This window comes from Sceloporus occidentalis, unplaced genomic scaffold, assembly GCF_023333645.1.
Source record: "Sceloporus occidentalis isolate IW3139 unplaced genomic scaffold, rSceOcc1.0.p SCAF_5, whole genome shotgun sequence".
In the NCBI taxonomy this organism is placed as follows: Eukaryota; Metazoa; Chordata; class Lepidosauria; order Squamata; family Phrynosomatidae; genus Sceloporus; species Sceloporus occidentalis.
Genome location: NW_028316985.1, coordinates 93,180,793 through 93,202,076, shown reverse-complemented (window position 1 = coordinate 93,202,076; position 21,284 = coordinate 93,180,793). Strand labels below are relative to the sequence as shown.

The 21,284-nt window shown below is 37.3% G+C and overlaps 1 protein-coding gene across 1 annotated transcript in view; it reads left to right on the top strand.

Moving 5' to 3' along the window:
- Positions 1-20,954, top strand: part of NCAPG (non-SMC condensin I complex subunit G) — a 32,518-nt gene extending 11,564 nt beyond the window's left edge. Inside the window, exons 6-22 of the mRNA XM_089524749.1 lie at positions 1,372-1,456; positions 2,068-2,260; positions 3,847-3,990; positions 4,464-4,604; positions 5,318-5,441; positions 6,709-6,798; positions 7,730-7,909; positions 8,338-8,448; positions 9,056-9,175; positions 11,041-11,259; positions 12,374-12,555; positions 13,140-13,314; positions 15,013-15,174; positions 17,252-17,447; positions 17,856-17,927; positions 18,957-19,032; positions 20,436-20,954. Of these exons, the coding sequence (XP_089380875.1) occupies positions 1,372-1,456; positions 2,068-2,260; positions 3,847-3,990; positions 4,464-4,604; positions 5,318-5,441; positions 6,709-6,798; positions 7,730-7,909; positions 8,338-8,448; positions 9,056-9,175; positions 11,041-11,259; positions 12,374-12,555; positions 13,140-13,314; positions 15,013-15,174; positions 17,252-17,447; positions 17,856-17,927; positions 18,957-19,032; positions 20,436-20,550 (2,385 nt within the window). The 3' untranslated portion in view covers positions 20,551-20,954. The remainder of the gene's footprint in view (positions 1-1,371; positions 1,457-2,067; positions 2,261-3,846; positions 3,991-4,463; positions 4,605-5,317; positions 5,442-6,708; positions 6,799-7,729; positions 7,910-8,337; positions 8,449-9,055; positions 9,176-11,040; positions 11,260-12,373; positions 12,556-13,139; positions 13,315-15,012; positions 15,175-17,251; positions 17,448-17,855; positions 17,928-18,956; positions 19,033-20,435) is intronic.
- The last annotated feature ends 330 nt before the right edge of the window (positions 20,955-21,284 follow it).

Below are 21,284 nucleotides of genomic sequence, written 5' to 3'. Positions count from 1 at the left end.
GAGATTGTGGACAGGGCTCCTTAAATCTGTTAAGTCATTTGTGGTGCTTCTGAGATTGTGGGCAGTGCGTCTTTTGCAGTATTACTGTAGTACAGTATTCATAATGGTAACTAAGTGCAGTGATAAAGCTAAAAGAGTCCATAGGATTCTCAGTTTGCAAGAAAAGCTAGAATTAATCAAACTTAGTGAGGAAGGCATGTCCACAGGTGATAATAGGCTTCAAGCTAAGTGTACTTCATTCAGCAGTTAGTGCAATCATTAAGAACATAGTCAAGGTGTTAGATGAAATTGAAAAAACTATACCAGTGCATACTAAAGTTATTAATCTTGTTGGAAGCTGAGAGCAGGACATTGAAGATAAGCTTTTATTCATTTTACTTTACTGTGTGCGTGTGTATGTGTAGTATGTAGTGTATTATTTAGCCTTTGCACACATTCAGAAATGAAATGTGGTGTGTAATTTACACTTTTGGCAGCCAAAGTGTAATTGTAAGCTAAAAAAACCTGGGTTCCGCTTTTCTACTGATTCCACTTTACCAGTGCTCTGGTCCCTAACCCATCAGATAAGTTAGTCCTTCTCTGTGGTTTTCAGTTTGTCTGCTTACACAACAAATTATACCCAAATTATGTGATGGAATTAATATATTTCCTTTCCCTTTAATTTCTTCTAGTGTTTGGGGGTACAGTTGGTCTTCCGTATCCGTGGATTCCTTATCCACAGATTCAATCATCCACAATTTGAATTTATATATAAAGATATATAGATTTGGAAAGGCAAATATTGAGTTTGTCATTTTATATAAGAGGTGCCATTTTACTATGCCATTGTATTTAATGGGATATGAGCATCCATGGAGTTTTGTATCTATACGAAATGCCCACTGTATATTTAGAGTGAGAAATGGGAACTTCATTGCAGAAATAAAGTCTCTTCTTACAGATTCCTGATTTATTGTTATAAAATATCCATAGCAGACAAAAGGCAGCTATGATAGCCGTGTGCCCCTTTATTTTGAAGTGTCACAATATAGAGGAATCTACATATTCTTTAAAACAAAATCATTGTTTCAAATTTAGGGCTGGAGCGAATACAAAAATGGGAAGGAAATTATCAGGGAGCTATCATATTTTCCCTATGTTTGTGATTCTTAGTGTAGAAAAAATATGACTGGGGGACTGATAGAGGTGTGTAATACTATATACAAAACTATATAGTTTTGAAGCTTGGTAAAAATTTGGCAGCAATGGCTTAATGTAAGTTAAATGAATTGGCATCTAGATGCCCACAATTCTAATCTAGAACCACTTGTTTTGATTTGTAGAAATTCATTAATAGTCAAGTGCTAAAGTCTTTGTCATCTTTTTAAAAAGGTTCTGGCAGAAAAGGTCCATATGAAAGCCTTGACAATTGGCCAGAGAGTAAAACTGTTGCAGCAAGGGCTTAACGATAGATCAGGTACAATATTACTATTTTACATTTATTTTGTTGCATTCCTGTTAAATATGCTACTTGTTTCCCTTTTTCAGTATCCAACCCCTTTTGGCGCAACCTACCAAAAGAAATTTATTGTTCTCACTAAGGTAAAGGCTTTTGCACTAGGAGTAATGATAACTGAAATCTGAGTTTGTATATTTGTATGCATAAATGCAAGTGCATAAGCATTCCAAAGCTAAATTCAAAACAACTTGCACATTATAAACAAGATCATCACTGAAATCATTAACAGCAATTGTTGTTATTCCTCTATAACTTTTCACTGTAAGAAGCTTGTTCCAACACTTTAGTTGTTTTAAATAATTCCCACCAGCCAATAAGCTAACATGTGCATATAGAAACCTGCACAAGGCTGTCCATTTTACTAGTTAACACCTCCTCATACATTTTCAGAGGGCTTTTCGTGTGTATGAGGAGGTGCCAATGTGCAAGTTGTTTTGAATTTAGCTTTGGAATAGACCATTGCAAAAATGGAGTACATATATATGTACATATACCTACAGTTTCCAGAATACATTCCAGAATGCTAATTTGAGAAATTATATTTGGGTTGTAATTCCTCTGCCTAACAGACTGTGTGAAAGAAGTAGTACAGAAGCAGCTTCTTCAAGCCTGGCTACGTCTGGCGGAGGGAAATGTGTTAGAATTACTTCACAGGTTGGATGTGGAAAGCTGCCCTGAAGTGGGTATTTCAGCACTTAATGCAGTGTTCTCATTGTCTCCACTAAATGATGTGATTAAAAACTTCACAGAACTGGATGACAGGTATGTTTGTGGTCATATCATTAAATTATATGTCTGTTTAAGATTTTCAACTACTTAATCTGACTAAAAAGGACCTACATATAGCAGTAGAGGAGCAAGCCAACGTTTTCTGCTACTATAACTCAAGTTCAGTTTTGTTTTGGATTAGTGATGTATCACATAATTTCGTTTCCGAGAGTAATATGTCTGCTTGAGCATTTGTATGCCACATTTTTTTCTCAATTTTAAACCCTCCAGTCCTACAATTCATCAGTAATATGCAGCCAAAGTAGGAGTCATTACAAGACACAGATACTGATAGTATAGATGCCACCAAAGAGAGGGGAACTGCCTTTAATTTAGGAGTACATTGCATGCACCACTGGGGGTTCATGTAACACCCACAGGCTTTTTTTTTGGTAGCCATCAACCCCTTCAGACTCCCAGGATTGCCCTTTCCTTGATTTTTTTTTAAGATGGTTAATTGCCTCTCTTTGAAACCTCCAAGTAGAGCCTTTCACCTTTTGGGACAGAAGATTGGTTCCCAGACTCAGGGCTGGAATAGACCAGCAAGAAGGGGCGGCTTGAAGTCGCCCACATCAAAGACAGATTAGGACTTCAACAAGCACACACTGCAGCCCCAATCTACCTTGAACCCAGCCCAAATATGAGCGGAAGAGATCAGCTCCTATTTGGGCTGGGAAAGAGCCGTCTTTCCTGGCTGCACAGAAGCCCCAGGGAAGCTTCAAGATTACAGATGCTTTGGAGGCATGCAGTGTGTAAACACCGTGCCACCAGAGCATTATGAAACTGGCCATGTCTGGGCAGCCAGGCAGCTTGGGAGTGCGTGGCGTGTAAATGCTGTACTCCCAAGATGTCCAGAAGGCTTCTTTAACAGGCCGTCTGTTTTGGCCCTCATTTGCCCAACCCTGCTATGTATCTTCATCTTTGAGTTGGATGTTTTGCAGGAAAAACTCCAAATCTTAGTGGCTCACAGAGAATGCAAGTATGTGTGGGACGAAGAAGGATGATGTGTGTGGTAGCAAGAGGAAGGGCAAATGATTTTGGCCTTCCCTCACTTTTGTTGCAGTTTGCTGCCCATTTATATGTTCCGTATATCAGTGGGCGATGCATGAAGGTCAGCCTTCATAATCCTCCCAAGTAGATGTACAGAAGATTGCAGCTTTATTGATGCCGAAGTGTGACAGTGAGATCTGGCTTTTAGATACAAAGATAGCATGGACTTAGAACAAAGCTTCTATACTTACTAGAAAAGTATTGGTTTACTATGTGACCAGTAATGTAGAGTAATGTTTGCATATATTACCTGGTGTTAATAATGGGATAACAGATGTCGAAATATCTGAATCTTAGCTAATTCATCAATTTCACCATTGTTTTAAGAGTATTCCCTAAAGGAAAAAAAAAATACACAAGTGTGTTTCAGCAGCTATTGCCTCTTTTTTACTTTTAGTGTGATTGGTTTATCATTGGAATGTTAGTTTGTATGTGCAAATGCAATGACTGTAAAGGTTATTGTTTTTAAACTTGCTTAATAATGTACATTCAACTTGACAAGAACATGAATACTGTGTTTTGTTTTAAAGGAAAGTAATTCCAGTAGAAAAACTAACTGCAGAAAGTGCCTTATTTTGGAAAGCTCTTTGTGAGTACTTAAAATCTCACAAAGAAGAAGAATTTTTAGAGTATGTTCTGCCAGAGCCTGCTGTATATGCAGATTATCTCTTAAGGTAAATTAATAGTGAATTAGAAATTAAAATGTTTATTAAATATATACTTTGCTTTCCCTCTTATGGTTACCATTTTTTGGATGTGATCTATAGCTGTGATACAAAAATGAGCAATTACCTTGTTTTTTTAAAAACTCATTTTTGCTAATGTGTGGCTACTATCTTGAGAAAGGTGTAGAAATACTACTGTGGGATAAAAAAAAAGTTCTGATGGACTTTTTTTGGGGGGATGGAGATTCTTCCATCAATGACAAGGGAGAACATGAAACATTTAAACACGAAAGCCATTTTGCAAGGCACAAGAAAAAGAAAATGGTAGCAACATGGGACAGCTAGTGGAAACTAAGGCAGCATTGCAGAATTGAGTGAATCAATAACTTGTTAGTCCATGAGCTGGTAAAGGTGGTGTACAATTGAGAGGAATATAAATATATTTTTCAAATCCCAAAGAATAATTATTTCTTTTTATTAAGCTACCTTGAGAATATGCCAGTACTCAGTGAAGAAGAAAAGGAAGATATAGCCTGTATTGAACATTTGATGACCAAAGAATTTATAGGTCAGCAGCTGATTCTTATGCTAGGCTGTATGGATACCACTGAAGAGGGAGGAAGGTAAGATTTAGCAACAAACAGATGCTTGATTTGGCCTTTAAGGTGTAAGCTTCTTGCCTCTTTCTAATGTTTACCTTGTTTGCTTGTTGATCTGGAATTGAATGGAAAAATATTAACTAGTACTACTCAGTTCAAATTATATTCAGACTTCTGGCTACTTTCTTTTGTGTCAAAAATTAAGCATAAACAGTAGTCAGCCATATAGTGGGTCTTGGCTGTTAAATGATCAAATTTAGGTTAATGTTAGTACTAAATGTAGATGCAAGTTTTACTTATTTACACCAGAAATCTGCCAAGTACAAAAATTACTGTAACGTTACATACAAATGATGGAATCGTATTATACAATCACACATGTGCACACACACACGTTTATTTAAACAATATACATTGGTGGACTTTAGAGGCCATTCTCTGATAATATGCATCTGAGCAATCCAAATAACTCATTGAAATTAATGTAAATGATTAACGAGTCTTCCCCTAATTGTTTTGTCATGGGATTAAAGAGCTATATTGATTCATCTTCTTGCAAAACATAAACATTTTACAGAGTCAAATTATGTTTATTGGGGTTAGAGTGTTATATAATAGGAGACTGATAGTAATAAAGTAATAATCTGCAGTTAACACACCTGAGACCAGAGCTATTTTTAGCTAATAAATACTAGACAGTGTTGGGAAAAAATTCACATGTATTTTTGTTTATTAAGGAAGAGATTGTTGACTGTCTTACAAGAAATCCTCAAGATTCCAACCACTTCCACATCTCTTGTACCGTTACTTATGGAAAACCTACTCCGTATTTTGAAAGATGATGACAGAAGAATCCAGATTGTACGTTTTATTTAACAGTTTTTGAATTTTCAGGACGTATGGTATGGATAGTTAGAACTATAGCAGTTGCATTAGCAAAGCACCTCCACTAAATTTAGTTCTTGTGCACATCATATTATACTATTAATTGTTTTTTCATACATTTCAAAGAAATTCACTTTGAATATAGTTCAATTTATACATATTCAGGTGTACAGGAGGATAATAATAATGCTCCCAGTTTTCCTTGCGAGAAAGACTAGTTGAGCAAAACAGTTTATAAAGTAGTGCACAGCAACACCCAGCCTTTCTGTTGGAAAACACAGGGAGAGTGTTGATCTCTATAGCCTGAACATACACCACACATTTTTACAAGGGTGGTTCACAGTGAATACTTCCTTTTCCTCCCAGCCTTTTCATGGATGCTAGAACTTGAAGATGCCTGTAAAAGCAACATCCAAGAGACCACACTTCCTCCTCTATTTAGATTGCTGCCACACTGGAGAATTAATGCAGTTTGATACCACTTCAATTGCCATGCTTCTATCCTATGGAATCTTGGGATTTGTAGTTTCTTATGGCACCAGTGCTGTTTGACAGAGCAGGCTAAATGTCTTACAAAAATAGAGATCCCAGAATTCCATTGCATCGAGCCATAGCAGTTAAAGCAGTGCTAAACTGCATTAATTCTGCTGTATATATGCAGCTCTGCCCATCATCTTGGGAAAGACTGGGCTGGGAGACTTCCTGAAGACATGGGGAATGAGAGGTCCTTGGGGTAGCAATTCCCAATAACTCATATTCCTCCTGCCTTTCCTTGGGAAGATGTGGGTAGTTGACTGGTGGAGTAGGGGCTGTCTACAATATTTTTTGGCTTGGCCAGCTTACAGTGTTTTATCTAGTGCCACACAAAGTTCCTCTATGAAGGCAGGATTTTTCAGTATGAGAGAAGGAATTTCATGGGAAATAAAAGTTTAACACTACATCAAGCTGGTCTTGTTTCATTCAGCAGTGATGCTGTCACATAGCCAGTCATGGTGCTGCTGTTATCATTGCTGGAAAAATGCTTTGGGGAAAAACCATGCTAATGGAGCTGCTAGGTTGAGACAGTGTTTGTTGAGATTTGTTGTTGTTTGGGTTGGTAATGGTAAATGGACTAGCTTTCTTCATCTTTCCAAAATAAGAGGGTATTTTTCTTTTCTTTTTTCAATTTTCTGGGGAGAAAACATTTGCAGTACCCTTTCCCTCCTAAATTTTAGCTTGGTGCTAATTTTATCTGCATTCCCAGCTTGCTGAAATCATTTCAGAGGTTCGTGAAGAAGTTATTACAGTAGATAAGCCACTGGATGCTACCGAAATAAGAAAGCAACAGCTTCAGGTAAGTGTATATAATCTTCTTCCTTTTAGAGCAAAGGTGGGCAATTTTTAGATCTGGGGTGCAGAGATGTGCTGTAAGAATTTTTCCAAAATGGAGTTTTAAAAAAGTATTTCAGTTGTTATTTTTTGTTAAATATAATGGGAATATATGCTATTCTATTTATGTTATTATGAACATTCTAATAAAATAATGTCCACGTATAACTTTCAATGTGAAAATACATATTTAAATCAAATGTGCTAAGACATAGAACATAATTAATTTCCCCCCACATCACTTCTGTGGTCACAGTTTTGGTCTCTGGGCTCTTCTGCAGGTTGCGTTAGGCCAAAGATGTCATAAAAATTAAATAGTCATTTAAAAAAAGATTTTGATGGATTAGGAGGGGTTTGGTGGCCTTCCAACCCCACAAAACCAACATTCCTAGAAGACTCCAAGAGTTCCAAAACCATTTATTCAGCCTGTCTTTGGGGAGGGCAGGCAGGGAGCCATCAGAAGTCTCTGCTTGTCACAAAACAGCCTTTTCTCTGCTGTTTTAGGGATTCATTGTTTAATGCACCTGTATTGTTTGTACTGTACTGTACTTTACTGAGGTTCCCTTCGGCTAGTGCAGTATAAAGTGTAGAGGCTGAGTTTTCATTTCCACTGGACCTGTAATAGCTTGGTATCTGTAAAGTGTTTTCAGCATGGTGGCCCCTGTGTGTAGGTGTATTTCTATAAAAAGGAGCATCATGTGAAGAAGTGAAGGTTGTTCATTCAGCATCAGGACTTTGTCAGGCAGGGAATAAAGAGGATACACTGGAGGATCTAGAGATTCCTAGAGAGATGTTCTCTCAGGTAGAAACATAGGTTTTTGTTATTTGCAGTCTTTCCACATTCATGGAGGGATGAGTGTAATACAAATTAGCCTTCTATCATAATTTTCTTCCAGTTGGCTGAAGTTAAAGTGAAACTCATGGAAGCAAAGGATACACTGGAGAAATGTGTGGCTCTGCAGGACTTCAACCAAGCATCAGTTTTGAAAGAGAGTATAACAGAGCTTGAAAATGTTAAAAGCAATCTATTGAAAGAGGTAGAGGAGCCTCAAACCAAAGAAATATGCATGGAAAAGGTATTGCATTTTACATTTACCACTCTCTGGTCCTCTCTCTCCCCATTTAAAACAAATGTGAGGATATGTGTGTATGTTGTAGACTACATTTAAAGTGAATTATACAGCAGTTCTACCGCTGATGCTTTTGTCTTGAAATTACATTTTCTAGGTTGATCATGTCATAAGCATATTCTTATTTCTTAATTAAGAAGGGTTTGGGAAAGTGACATGCCAAGTTCACTCTAGTGTTTTAATGTGAGGTACCTGCAGGTGTGTCCACATAGTCGAGTAGTTTTTAGAGGTAACCTGTGTGATGACACAGTCTTTCTGTTTGACTTTTAACAAGAAACAGACTTAATTCAGCTGTTAATCATTTGCTTCCTATAGTTTTTGAAATAATCTTGGGTGCAATAAGTTTGAACTAAATTGTTATTTTTATTTTAAAGAATGATCCTGAAACTCTGCTGAAATGTCTCATTATGTGCAATGAACTTCTAAAACAGCTGTCCAGTTCCAAAGGATTAGGCCCAACAATGGATGGAATAATTGAATCCTTGGTAGGTGGCAAGAAACATGGATTTTGACATCCATGAAAGTTGAGAAGATGTATTCTGACATAGGCTAGTTCTCAATATGTTAGACTTGCAAAAAGGTTTTAAAAAGTTGCTGTTCCAGCAATTTATCGGATAAATTGCCTGCCAAAGTATTCCTAAATCAGCAAAGTGTAGCAAGCAATATATAGCTTTTCTGCCATCATAAAACACAGAGTATAAAATAACAATATGCAATCAAAAATAATAAATAAGCATCATCAGGATGGTATACAATGTCAAATGCTTATGTCTAATACAGATACTTAAAAGTCAAAAACAAGATAGTTCTAGTTGCTGTCTTACATAATCTCTTAAGTAAAAACCCCTTCTGCCCTTATGGTAGCAGAAACATTTCAGTATACCAAATAAATTGTTACCTGGGTTATACCACTTTGGCAAGATAAAGAAGTAGAGGTAAGATGGGATAGGGCAGAAAATCAAGTTTCATTTCCCTGCTTGTTTGCAGGGAGGAGCTTCTTACTCACCTCACATAGTCAATGGAATGGTTTTTTGGTTATGTTTGTTTTGACCTGAAATGGAAAGACATTGTTGCAATTTGTTTGCATTCTAGATAATTCCAGGAGTTACCAATATTCATCCAGCTGTAAGAAATATGGCAGTTTTATGTTTGAGCTGCTGTGGTCTGCAGAGCAAAGACTTTGCCAGCCAGCATCTTGCATTGATATTGCAGGTAAAGGCTTCTGTGTTGGAATGTGTTTATAATATCACTTCTAGGTTAAGAAGCTTTGTCATTCACTTGGGTAATAATGATTTGTATTGTTTAGATAATAAATGAATGCCATGATCCTTGTGACCCCCTTTACATCTACATTCAGTCGCAACCCCTTGCTTGGCATAATATATGAATAAAAATATGTTGTTTATTTAGTATACATTCACATTCATATTTTTAAACATTTTATAAGGAAATAACACAATTAAAACAGTTTTGATTAAACACACTTGGTTGCTTCTTCTCTACCTCTGAGGTGGTCCAGGCAGAACCAGGGGACAGCAGCAGCCCCAAGCAAGAGTCTAGACTCTTCTTCTACCAGGGGCCAAAATGGATGCTGGCTCTTCTTCAGCCACAATGCACCTAGGGAACGCTAGACTGAATGGGTGTGCTGGCTGGGGCTGCAGCAGTGTTGCGTCCCAAGAACAAGGGCCTTGACAGAACAGGCGAGGGAAGGGAAGAAACAGCAGCTCGGGATAGACCTCACTGGAAGCCATGATCCAGCAAGCTTCCCTGCTCTTCTCTCCCTGCCAGGCAGAGGTGGCTACTCTATGTGTTCTCCTTGCTTTTAATGTTAAGCTACAGTATTAACTTTTATCACAAAGCAACAATCCCCTTTTCTGAGTAGACTGGCAAAAGACTTAGAGTGTAATCTGTTCCTGGGATAACCTAAAAGAAGGGCCAATCCCTTCTACTTTCTGCGCTCATTTACATCTCCTTAAAGTGCCAGAGAGTTGCAGTTGCCATTTTCACATCCAGGCATTCAAAAAGTCCAGAAATTGCAAGGTGATGGAGAGAGTAGAGGATTGGTGCTGCTTCTAGGTTTTGGGATGGACTAAACCTTTTGCCACTTTATTCAGAGATGGGGAAGGTTCCTTTCTAGGTAAGAGTTAAAATACAGTACAGTACTTACACTGACCCATGGATAAGTCTACCTAGGTTTTTGGGTTGATTTTTTGGCTAAAATTTCTAGACTTATATAGGAATACATACAGAATTTGTAGTTTCTGACACATCCTATGGGATGAACATGTGCATAGAACTAAAGTTGGAAATTGGATCTCCAACCATAATGTTTGGCTCCTTAACAAAAAGATATTGGGAAAGAACAAAATAAACCCTTTTAATGGCAAAGGTCATTCTGATTAATTTGTCAGCTGATTTATTTGTAGGTTGTTTCTGCTGAATGTTGGGTCACAAGGTGTTTGAGAGTAAACTTGACCCCAGAAAATTTCTATCACTCCCTGTTAACTGCTAAGTGCCAATGTTTTAGTTTGTACCCTCATTCTTTGTAACTTATATGTCTACAAAATGGTTGATCTGGAGAGTTACTGCTGCTGGAGAACAATACCTATTCAGATTGTGCTGTCTACATGGAAGTGCTTGCTACTGAATGTATAGTTCCTGGGACAAGAGTAAAAATTTACTCTTAGAAAGACCTACTAGCAACTAGCGTAATAATTTCTGTGCTTAAGAATTTATACTTGGCTTTTGTAGCCATGTATTGATTTAGGATTGAATAGTTTTGCCTTTGCTTTTTATCTTTTTCTGAGTTACTTCGAGGGGAAACAACCAAGAGAACCAGACACTGTAGGGTTTTTGGGTGTTATTTCAGCTTAATTTATTTACATAAGCTTTTGTAGTTTCCAATAAATTCTATACCATGGAAGTGAGAAAAACAAGGCTCTTACAAAATTCAGCATTATACCATCATTTGGACAAGCTTTGAAATAAACTGAACACCAGGGACAATATGTCCACTTTATAGTGTAAGATCCGTCTTGCATATTCACATTTCCTGCTATCTTTTAAAAAACATACAGGTCTTGCAAATTGATGAAATGAAGATAAAATTAAGTGCTTTAAAGGCAGTCTTTGATCAGCTTATGACATTTGGAATAGAACCATTCAAAGCAAAAAAAGAAGGAAATTCCCAAAATGAAAATGAAGAGATTGAAAATGATATAACTCTGGAAACTGAAGAAGAAACTGCTACTGCACACAGTCTACTTCATCTTCTTTCTGGGTTCTTAGACAGTGAGGTAAGGCACTGAAACCAAGAAATACTGGTTTTGAGGATTAGTATGGAGAAAGGTCTAGCATACTACAAGTTGAGGATCCCTTATCCAAAATACTTGAGACCAGAAGTATTTTGGATTTTTTTGGAGGGGTGGTGAATTTTGGAATACCTGTATTTGCGCATACACACACAATGTGATATCTGAACACAAATTTAATTTCATATATGCTTTAGGCACTTAGCCTGATGGTAATTTTATACAATAATTTTAACAGTTTTATGTATGAAACAAAGTTTGTGTACACTGAACAATCAGAAAGCAAAGGTGACACTGTCTAGATGAGGGATACTCTTTTTTTTTTACTGGAGGTATGGCACACCTTAATGAATATAATGATAATATCAGCTATATGTTTGTGTATAAACTTTAATGAAGACTAGCTGTTCATTTTTGTTTAGGTTTACATCCTGCCATATTTCTTGGGGTTAAGGTAACAGTAGTTCTGTGAAAAAATGTTTCCATTTCTTTCATAACTGGGTGGGAAGGAAGTTAAAAATGGAGAGGCAACCAGACGACATTATTTTCATAAAATACAATATATTACAGTACATTCACAATACTGTGAAAAGTGGCTTAAGATATTCCTTAAAGTAGATTGAGATCAGGAGAGTAATGAGAAAAGAGAATGTTTTTTACCCAGAAAAGAAGCAGATGGAATTAGACAGCCCTTTACTCCCTCCCTGATATTCCAGAGTTGATCTCAACTATGAGTAAACTGAGGTGCCAACTAACAGTAACTGGTTGCAGTGCTGCTATTTTGTCCATAGAAGAAGCATGAGAAACTTTATTTTGGCTATGATGGTGAAGAATAATAATTACCATAATTTTTGTATGTGTGTGCAAGGGTTGGATTAAGACGTAGACAAAAATACAGTAGACCCACCAAAATCAATATATTTAGTTAGTTATGACTAACATAAGACCCACTGATTTCTGTGGTTTTTTCAGCTATGACAGCCTACATCGAACCCAATAATTTTATAGATGCAAGAAACATATCACATAAGTGATCCCAAATTTTAATCTTGAATGAAATTCAAATACTGATTGCAACTTTTAACATTTTTTTCATCAGTTTTCAGAACTTAGAACAGTATCCGCTGAGGGCCTAGCCAAGCTTATATTCACTGGGCGGCTGATCAGCGCCAAGCTTCTTTCTCGACTTATTTTGTTGTGGTATAATCCAGTAACTGAAGAAGATATTCGTCTCCGACATTCTTTGGGAGTTTTCTTCCCTTTGTTTGCTTACTCAAATAGGTATGGCTCTGGTTTTTTGGTTTTTTGCTATCCTGCATTTTCTATTTCTACCTCTGAAATATTTCAAACATTTAATTTGTGTTTGAACTGAATTTAATTGAACAGAAGTGGGAGGGGGGAGATCTTGTCATTTTCTTGCTTGATTAATAAAAGATGCCTAACACTGCAATCCTGCATGTGTCAACTCAGAAGAAAATCCCACTGTGTTCAATGGGCTGGATAAGCACACGTAGGATTGCAGTCCAAGCCTGTGGTTATATATCGTCTCGCTGCCACATTTTTTCTATGTCTGTCTGTCCTGTTTTTAGAAAGGGAAGAGGGTTTTTTTTTTTTAGCAGCAAGACCTACAACTCTCTGGCTTGCCATACTTAGGACATTACTGTGCCTGGAGCAAAGCAAATATCTACTGCCATGTGTTGTTACAGATCAAAACGTCATATTGGGTTTTCATTGCTTTTTGTCTATTGGCTTTAAAAGACATGAACTTTCAAAGGTCTAATCGAAGTTTAGATAGATAAAATTGATTTTGGTAAATGTGAAATGGATTATATTAATGTTTCACCCTGCGTATTTCAAAAATCCAGGGCTAATCAAGAATGCTTTGAAGAAGCTTTTCTTCCAACTTTGCAAATATTGTTTAATGCTCCTGCATCATCACCATTGTCTGAAGTTGATGTCACTAATGTTGCTGAACTGTTAGTTGATCTGACAAGACCAAGTGGACTGAATCAACATATTAAAGGTTCCCAGAATTTCCCAGTATGTTGAATCTTATCAATTGAGTTTTCTTCTGTTTGAGTTGTATATTTTTATTTTGGTAAACGCCACAGGTTTCTTGTCTATTAATGTTGTGCTAGTATTAGATTCCCTTGATATTTGCAGCAGTTTGATGTGATGATGGCAACAAAGAAATTATACTTTTCTGCCACCATTGCTTCTGCACAGTGTCATCAAATGGGGCTGTCTATGGTGCTTAGGGGTCTTCTATGCTGTATTCAATAAGGAGGGAACACAGATCACTTGCTGTGTAGAATTTGCACAATATATTTCAGACAAATGGCTTGTGTCTGCTCTAACATGAGTGCTGTAGTTGATATAGGTCCAGTAAAAGTAACCTTGGCTCCTGCTTATCCTGTGCCTTTAGATACATCTCAACCTATGCATCCTAAGGATGTGGATAGGATCATAGGATAGATGAGAGCCATGACTTGCATATTGGACCTAAAACCATAAAAGCAGACAGGACTGTCCGAATGGGTAAGAGGAGTGGTGAATGCTTCATTTTCACTTGTCCAGTAAAGGGTTTGAGAGCTTCTGGTCAAGAAATTTCTCAAGTTTGGTTTTAAATAGCCTTTGGAGAAGGCTTTAAGAATATATAGAGGCCAGATTGCATTTGGCTTTTTGAGCATCTTGACACATGCCTCCAGTTTCTTCTGTAGATTTCACCGAATGCTCCCCAGTTTCTGGCTCTTTTAGACAGAGCAGAAATGCATTCAGAGGCAGTAGTGAGACTGTTAACTAAAGTAGCTCTCCTCATACCCATTGTACTGGAAAATTGCTGGTCAGTTTCCAATATCCCTACTGTCTGGTGTAGATCATCCACCAAGGCTACCAAAGCCATCTCCGTCCAATAAGCAGGCCTGAAATCAGAGTGAAAAGGATCTGCATAAGTAATTTTTAACCTGTGGTCCACAGACCCCATGCGGGCTATGGTGTCCTCACAGATGGTCTGACCAGCTCTCCTCCTTTCACCTTCCCAAGGCCTGTTGGGCTCAACCCCATGCTGAAAAGTGGAGAGTGAGACAGAGAGAGAGAGAGGCGCCTGCTGGAGGAGATCCGGGATATTGCTAATCTTGACTGCTTTAAAAAAGCGGTGAAGACGAATCTCTTCCGGCAGACCTTTCCAGATTAGCATCTCAGTCGCCTCCCATCAACTGCCTGCTTTGTTTTAATAATTTAATTGTATTGTTTTTATTGTAGGTGGGTGGGTTTGTGGGATATTGTGCTTTATTGTATTTTAATGTTCTTTTAATGTTGTCAGCCGCCTCAATCTAATTGAAGAGGTGGGGTGTAAATAAAATTATTATTATTATTATTATTATTATTATTATTATTATTATTATAATAACAGGGATGAAGTAGACTGGTGGCTTGGAGTGGCCTCTGGCCACTCTAGCCCCAATTTGCCAGGGACTGCAGCAATTGGATGGCTTGCTCTGAAAGTGGGCCGCCGCCGCAGTCCCAAATGAACCACCAGCAGGAGCGTTTTTTACCATTCCTTTTTCTGGTGACTTTGGACCACCTTTGGCAGACTTGGGGCATACATCATCTGCATGCCACCCCCACCCCCAAAGAAGCCGGAAGCCAGACCTTTTGGCCTGTGCGTTTCAGGCCATAGATGATTTTTCCTTAACAGGTCTGCAGCCGAATATTACAATACTGTTTTGTTTTTTCCAGGATTTGACAGTTCATGATAATTTAGCAATAAAAATATGCAATGAAATTTTGAAGGATCCAAGTGCACCAGATGTCCGTATCTATGCAAAAGCGCTGAGTTCTTTAGAACTCAATAAAGATTTTACAAAAGATCTCCTGGTCCTGCTTGGTGAGGTCCTTGAGGTACATAATAGTCTTGCTTCTTTTTCTGAACTTGTTTAATTTTGGTATTGAAAATGGAGATGTGAGATGAACAGTATTTAAATGTTAACCAAGTTCCATGTTAAATATGGAATTATTGGTGTGCAGAAACTATGTCACTAATACAATTTATCTGAAATATGACTTTGCTTTACCTAAGCGGGGGAGAAAAGAAGACATTGGCTTATCTTAAATTTAGCACATCCTAGATAACCATTTTAGAATTTTGCATTCCAAGCTGATCTTGTGAATGAAATTCTGAGCCTGAAGTTGAGATAACTTCTTTTTCACTGATAATAATATTCCAGGCAAAAGTCTAGGGGAAAGAAAAGGACAGCATCCCAGCCAGTAAACATGCAGAAAATGGTATAAATAAATCCACAGCTCTTTTTAGGTAGGATGCACATGGATCTCTTTAATTATAGTGAGTTCAAATGTGGTTAGAAGCTGGAGCTCCTTTGGAACAGGGTCAGCATTACAGAAATAGGACCATGTGTGACTATTCCTTTGTTTCTGGGCCCCTGAAATAAATGTTATCACAAAAGGGTTCAGGGCCTTTAGTGAATGGTTCCTGGAAGAGCTCATTTTAAGAGAGCACTTGCTTGATGATGAGTCTTAACATTATTTTATTCATTGATTCTAAGTGGCTCATAGGGTTCCTGAAAGTGCTCACTAAGGAAAGCTGCCTTAGAGTCAGTGATTCAAATCATAGCTTTATATCAGGAAACCAGTGTGATACAGACTGGCACGACAGAAGTTTTGGAAAGCACACTTTCACAATTTTAAGCCCCTTAAGAATGAATTATTTTGAGTTGTGAAGGATTTGCTATTAGGAGCAAGATGTAGCTTATTACAACCAAGCTGTCCTCCATCTCACAAAAAAGACATAAAAAGTGTATCATCAAATGGACAAGAAGAATAAATGCACATTAAATTTGTTTTTAAATATATGACTCCATGTTTGAAAATAACTTATTAAAATATAAAACTAGGTTCGTCCTCCTATAATTGCCTAATGCTTTTATAAGTATTCTCTTACAATTATTATTTTAAAGTGAAAACTTTTGTTTTGTTTTGTTTTATGTATGTACTGAATTTTAAAGAATGTTTTTGTTAAGGCATTATAATTACTTGCTTAAATGTTTGACAGTCTGGTTCTGCTTTTGTTTGTTACTTTCTTGTCCATTAGATTCTCATTTTGTTTTTCTTTACTGCTAACAATAGCAGTGGCAGGTTCTAGTAGGGCTATTAGTTTTATGTTTTACTAGTGGGGTTTGGTTAAGCTGATTAAGTTTTAATGTTTTGGTTCCTTACAGCATGGTGATAGTCACTACAGGAGGGTATAAACAATTAGGTCTGGTCTCTGTGACAGAGGATGTTTTATGCCTGTTTCCAAGGCTCATAACACAGAATTACTAAATTTGGTTTGTTTGTTTGAACACTGAGAAACAAACAGAAACAGATTCTAAGGCCGAGTTATTGGATGAAATTTTGGATTATTTGTATCCGCTCAAATGGAGGCTGAAAAAGGAAATAATAATAAAATGGGAATGTTTCCAGTGCACAACTGGAAACCTCATTCTAAGGAAGTCTTGGCACTAAGTCCCAAGATTCTGGTAATACAGCCACCTAAACTATGCCAAAATACTGTCCCCTTAAACCCTCAAGAACAGAGGTGTATTTTGGACCCACATCATCCAGATGTGTTCTTGTATCTGTTCAAAAAAATCTGTTCAGAAAAGTCAGTGACATTTTAAAAATGCGATAGATAGCCTTTTAACATATTTTCATTGTTTCTTAAAATGTCTTTTTAAAAGTCTTTTAAAGCATCATTTATGCATTTGTAGTATTTCTGATTGGTTTTTTTGTAGCTGTTTACTGTTAATAGCAATTTATTCTTCACATTTCTTTATGTTAATGTGTTTCTTTAATCTGAGGGTACCTTATGCTATCCGGAGTCTAGGATGGAAAAAAATGCATGACAGAGGGTTCATAAATGTCTATTTTACAGTAAATTTCTACATCAAAGCTTTGCTAATGATCCATATTACAATTGCAGAAAGTGAAGGATAAAGCGTGTTTAAGAATGATTGAAAAAGTGAAGAACAACTTAGATGGGGGAATCCACATTGGTGGGGATATCTCTGAAGAGCCACAAGAAATTGATCCGTCTCGCAAATCTCAAGACCCTGGTAGTTCCAGCATTATACATGAAAGTGACAGAACATCTGATCGCCCTGACCAGCATGAAGAAGGTAGAGAACAGAGTTTAGTGTGTTTTAAGAATTCTTTACATAGGCCAGGTTCTAGAAATAGTCAAATCTGAAAGCTTGGATTTCAACTCCCATTAGCCATTTCCAGCATAGTCAGTGATGAGGCATTATCAGTTGCAGTTAAACAATATCTGTGCAGCCAGAGGGTGCTCATCCTCCTTGGGTTACAGCTTGCTTCCATTCTCCTTTGAGCCACTCTTTGCTAGCAAGGTAGGGTATAAATCTAATATATAAAATGATAGGCTGTATGTGGACAGGTCCCTCTGTATTGACATATCATATAGAAGCATTATGTGTGTTACATGTGTAGCGTCCTAATGGAATTTGTAAGTAATGTGTCTGCATTAATCCTCACTAATTTGAATTCTTTTACTGCTCATTGATAAACAGAAAATAAAATCATTGAACAGAGAGGGAACACAACTACAAAGTCAAGACGTGTAAGAAGCAGAGTTATGAAAGGTACTTAATGATAGTTTAAAGAAGAGATAATACTTTGGCATGTGAATAAGTTTTTACTTTTTGAGAACAGTGTGTAGGAACTAAAAATGTTCACCCTTTTACTTTCTGAAATACTTGTCATTATAGTTTGAGGTTTGCCACCAATTGAAAAGCAACAAATTTGGCATAATTATTGCTTCCTTTTCTGCATCAATGAACTAAGGCATGAAAACAGAGAGGTTGTATGAGGCCTTTTAAAAGTTGTAGGATATTTCTTCACACGCAGCAGTACACTTCAAAGCACAAATTGGCATATGGGGTTAATTAGTCACTTCATTTATGCCAAATAATGTTTTCATTTGTACGCTGTATGAATAAATTATGTGTCATGGGATCATAACTGTTTCTGTATGTAAACAAGTTACAGTGAATTCAAGATTCTCTGTGGACAGGCTTTCCTTTTGTTTTACTCAGTACATTCTGTGATTTTACTTCCTGTTCTCTACCTCATTCCCTCTTCCAGTCTCCTCAATCTAACATCAGTTTTATGACAGTCTTCCAAAGAAGATGAATCCATAGGATAAATCCTCAAAGGAACATATGCCCTTATGCTCATTTGCTAGTTTTCTTAATTATAAGGGACAAAATGTGATATAAATACAAACAATAACTGTAAGCATGCTGCTCAGTGCACCCAAATATGTGGCTATGTATATTTGTTTTCGGGCAATTCATCAGGGATCAGTCACTCTGTTCCACTCTTTGAAAACTCCTTAATTGAGGCCTCCATATCCATCAGTCATTTAGGATAAGGAAATACCATTTTTGTTGCTTTTTGCTATTCTCTGGATGGTAATGGAGTGGCAGGGCACCCTCAAAGGGTCTGAAAAGGCATCCTCGTGAAACTGTTGTGTCAGGTGCATCAAATGCAGTGACTCTTTCTAAAATAATTGCATGGGAGGGGGGAGAAGCATGAAACATGAGTGGAATAAGCAACTCTACAATTTGAGGATGGACTTGGTGAAAGAAAATAAATTTTGTTACTTTAAGATCTAGGAGAAATGGAAACAAAATCTGTGCCCAGAAGAAGAAGAGATTGTAGAACTGCAGATTCTGAAAGTGAAAGGTAACTTTTTGTGTGTGAGCAAAGATTGTTCCTGCTGTTACTCTTTTAAGTGGATGAATTAAACTTTTACAGAGATACTCCAATTTACTTTCTCTTTCCCTTTCCAAGGAAGGCAACTGATTTTAACTAAATAGCTCTAAACTAACCTACTGGGTCATTTGCTTACATCAGGAGCATACAGCCTGGATTTCTGGCACCATTTGGATGTTCCCTGTGAGAGTGAAGGAGGTACAGTCACTTTCCCCCACTATCCAGCTGACTACCTGGATGATGGAGGACAACTGCCCTTTTATAGCTTCTGTTTGCTGTAAAAGATCACTCTCAATCAAAATTGTTAGTGGACAGAAGAGGTTTTCATCTCCCTGCTCCATAATATGAAGGGTATACAGCCTGAATTCCCAAGGCTACTGTACATGCAACCTTTGGGATGCTCTCTGTGTAGTTTTTGACACTGGGATGTGTGCTCAGTCTTGTTCCTCTATGTTATACTAAAGGTTGGGGGAGGTAGAAGTAAAAATGTGCTTCATATATAGTCCAATGTCAGGCAACTGGCAATTTGGGGGACTGATTTTCTGCTCCTGGGAACCACCAGGTGCCAATGGTCCCTTCCCTAAAACCTACACGGGGGGGGGGGGGGGGGGGACCAAAGATCCACCTTTGATATTGAAAAAAACAGATATTCTATGATACTAAGCCCTTGTAACATTCAAAAGTGAATTGCTGTTCCTGGACTCTTCAAAACGGTAATTTTTTTTATGACCAGAAAAGGAATGGTTCTTTTGGAAGGCTTGGGCCACAAAGCAGCACTTTGTCCTACCCTGATCTAGCCAACACCAAATATTTCTTTAGTTAAATAACAACAGTGTATGCGTAAGCAACTGTGCCTGCATCTGTACACATGAGCAGCTTTTTAGCGCTTGGTTTTTTAAATACTCATTTTGGTTTCTAAGGATTTCTGATATATAACTCAGACATCCCTCTTAGTATACTGTGTTTTCCTGTTCAGTGTATGTCTTTCTTTTAGCTCTCCGTTTTGTTAATTGGTCCTCAGATTTACTACAGTACCAAGGGAGGGTGCTGGAAGTAAACATTGGGGTAGTCTGGAATGGAACAGGCAGAAGCACTTTGACTATGGTTAACCTGCTGTGATTCTTGACTAGGGCAACTGCCCAAAAGTGGATGATTCTATGATTCTGTGAAGCATGATAAGGGAGTAGATCTAGTGGAGTGGGAAGTGATATAGGATTGGAAGAGAAAATGAGCAGAGAGAGGAGTAGTACCTAAGTAAAGAAGGTTGAATATTTCACACTGATTTGTGATAACTAGTCAAATAATTGGGGCAGGTTCTAGTTTTAAAACAATGAAATGTAATCACCTGGAACTAATACATCTTTCTTCAACAGTGAAGAACTTCATCAACCTGTTTCACTGGCAAGTTCAAGACCATCCCGCAGAGCAAAAACAGCAGCTTTTGAAAAAACTAGAAAGAATCTATCTAAGTTTCTTGACAAAGAATGAACTGATCAATTGAAAAGGAGACCAGCGAAGGTTCTCTGGTTGATCTCCTTGACCCCACGCCTTTGTTTTCTTCATAAAGACAAGATCTCTGGATTTAGAGCTTCCAAGAAGACTTGCTTTTGTATTGTCCTTTGCTACTAGTGTTTGTTCTGACAGTGTATCTTTTAAATAAATTAAGCTGTACTACATAATGCATCAGAATCCTACCTTAATAGCCAGGTTTTACTGCACATCTAGCTTAATTTGAGGCCGCATCATAGTTTTTACATATAGCACAGATGGAAAGCTGCCTTTGGACTACAGTTGAGTTTTACCCTGCAAAATGTATTTTATCTTGCAAAAGATAGATGCATTTGAAAGTAAACTTTGAAAGAACAGAATAAATAACATTTATTCAGTGGTTATATTATGTTTGTGTTTATTTATATCCCACCATCCTCCCAGTACAGGGACTCAAGGCGATCAGCAAATCTAAAACTGTCCAAGTTAAAACACTATAAAACATGTAAAATACAAGTTTTAAAAATATTCCTTACTGGCGAATATTTAATATGTGAAGATTATTTTGGCTTCCGAGAAGGGTGATTGTCATGTTTTAATGCCATGTTTTAACTAAAGGATAATGAACTAGGTTGGTATATTCCACATATTTGGTAGAATCTGACTGTTTTAGAATTATAGCATTATCAATAGTTCTATTCCTCCCTCCCCCTTTTTTTAAAAAAAATCTTAAA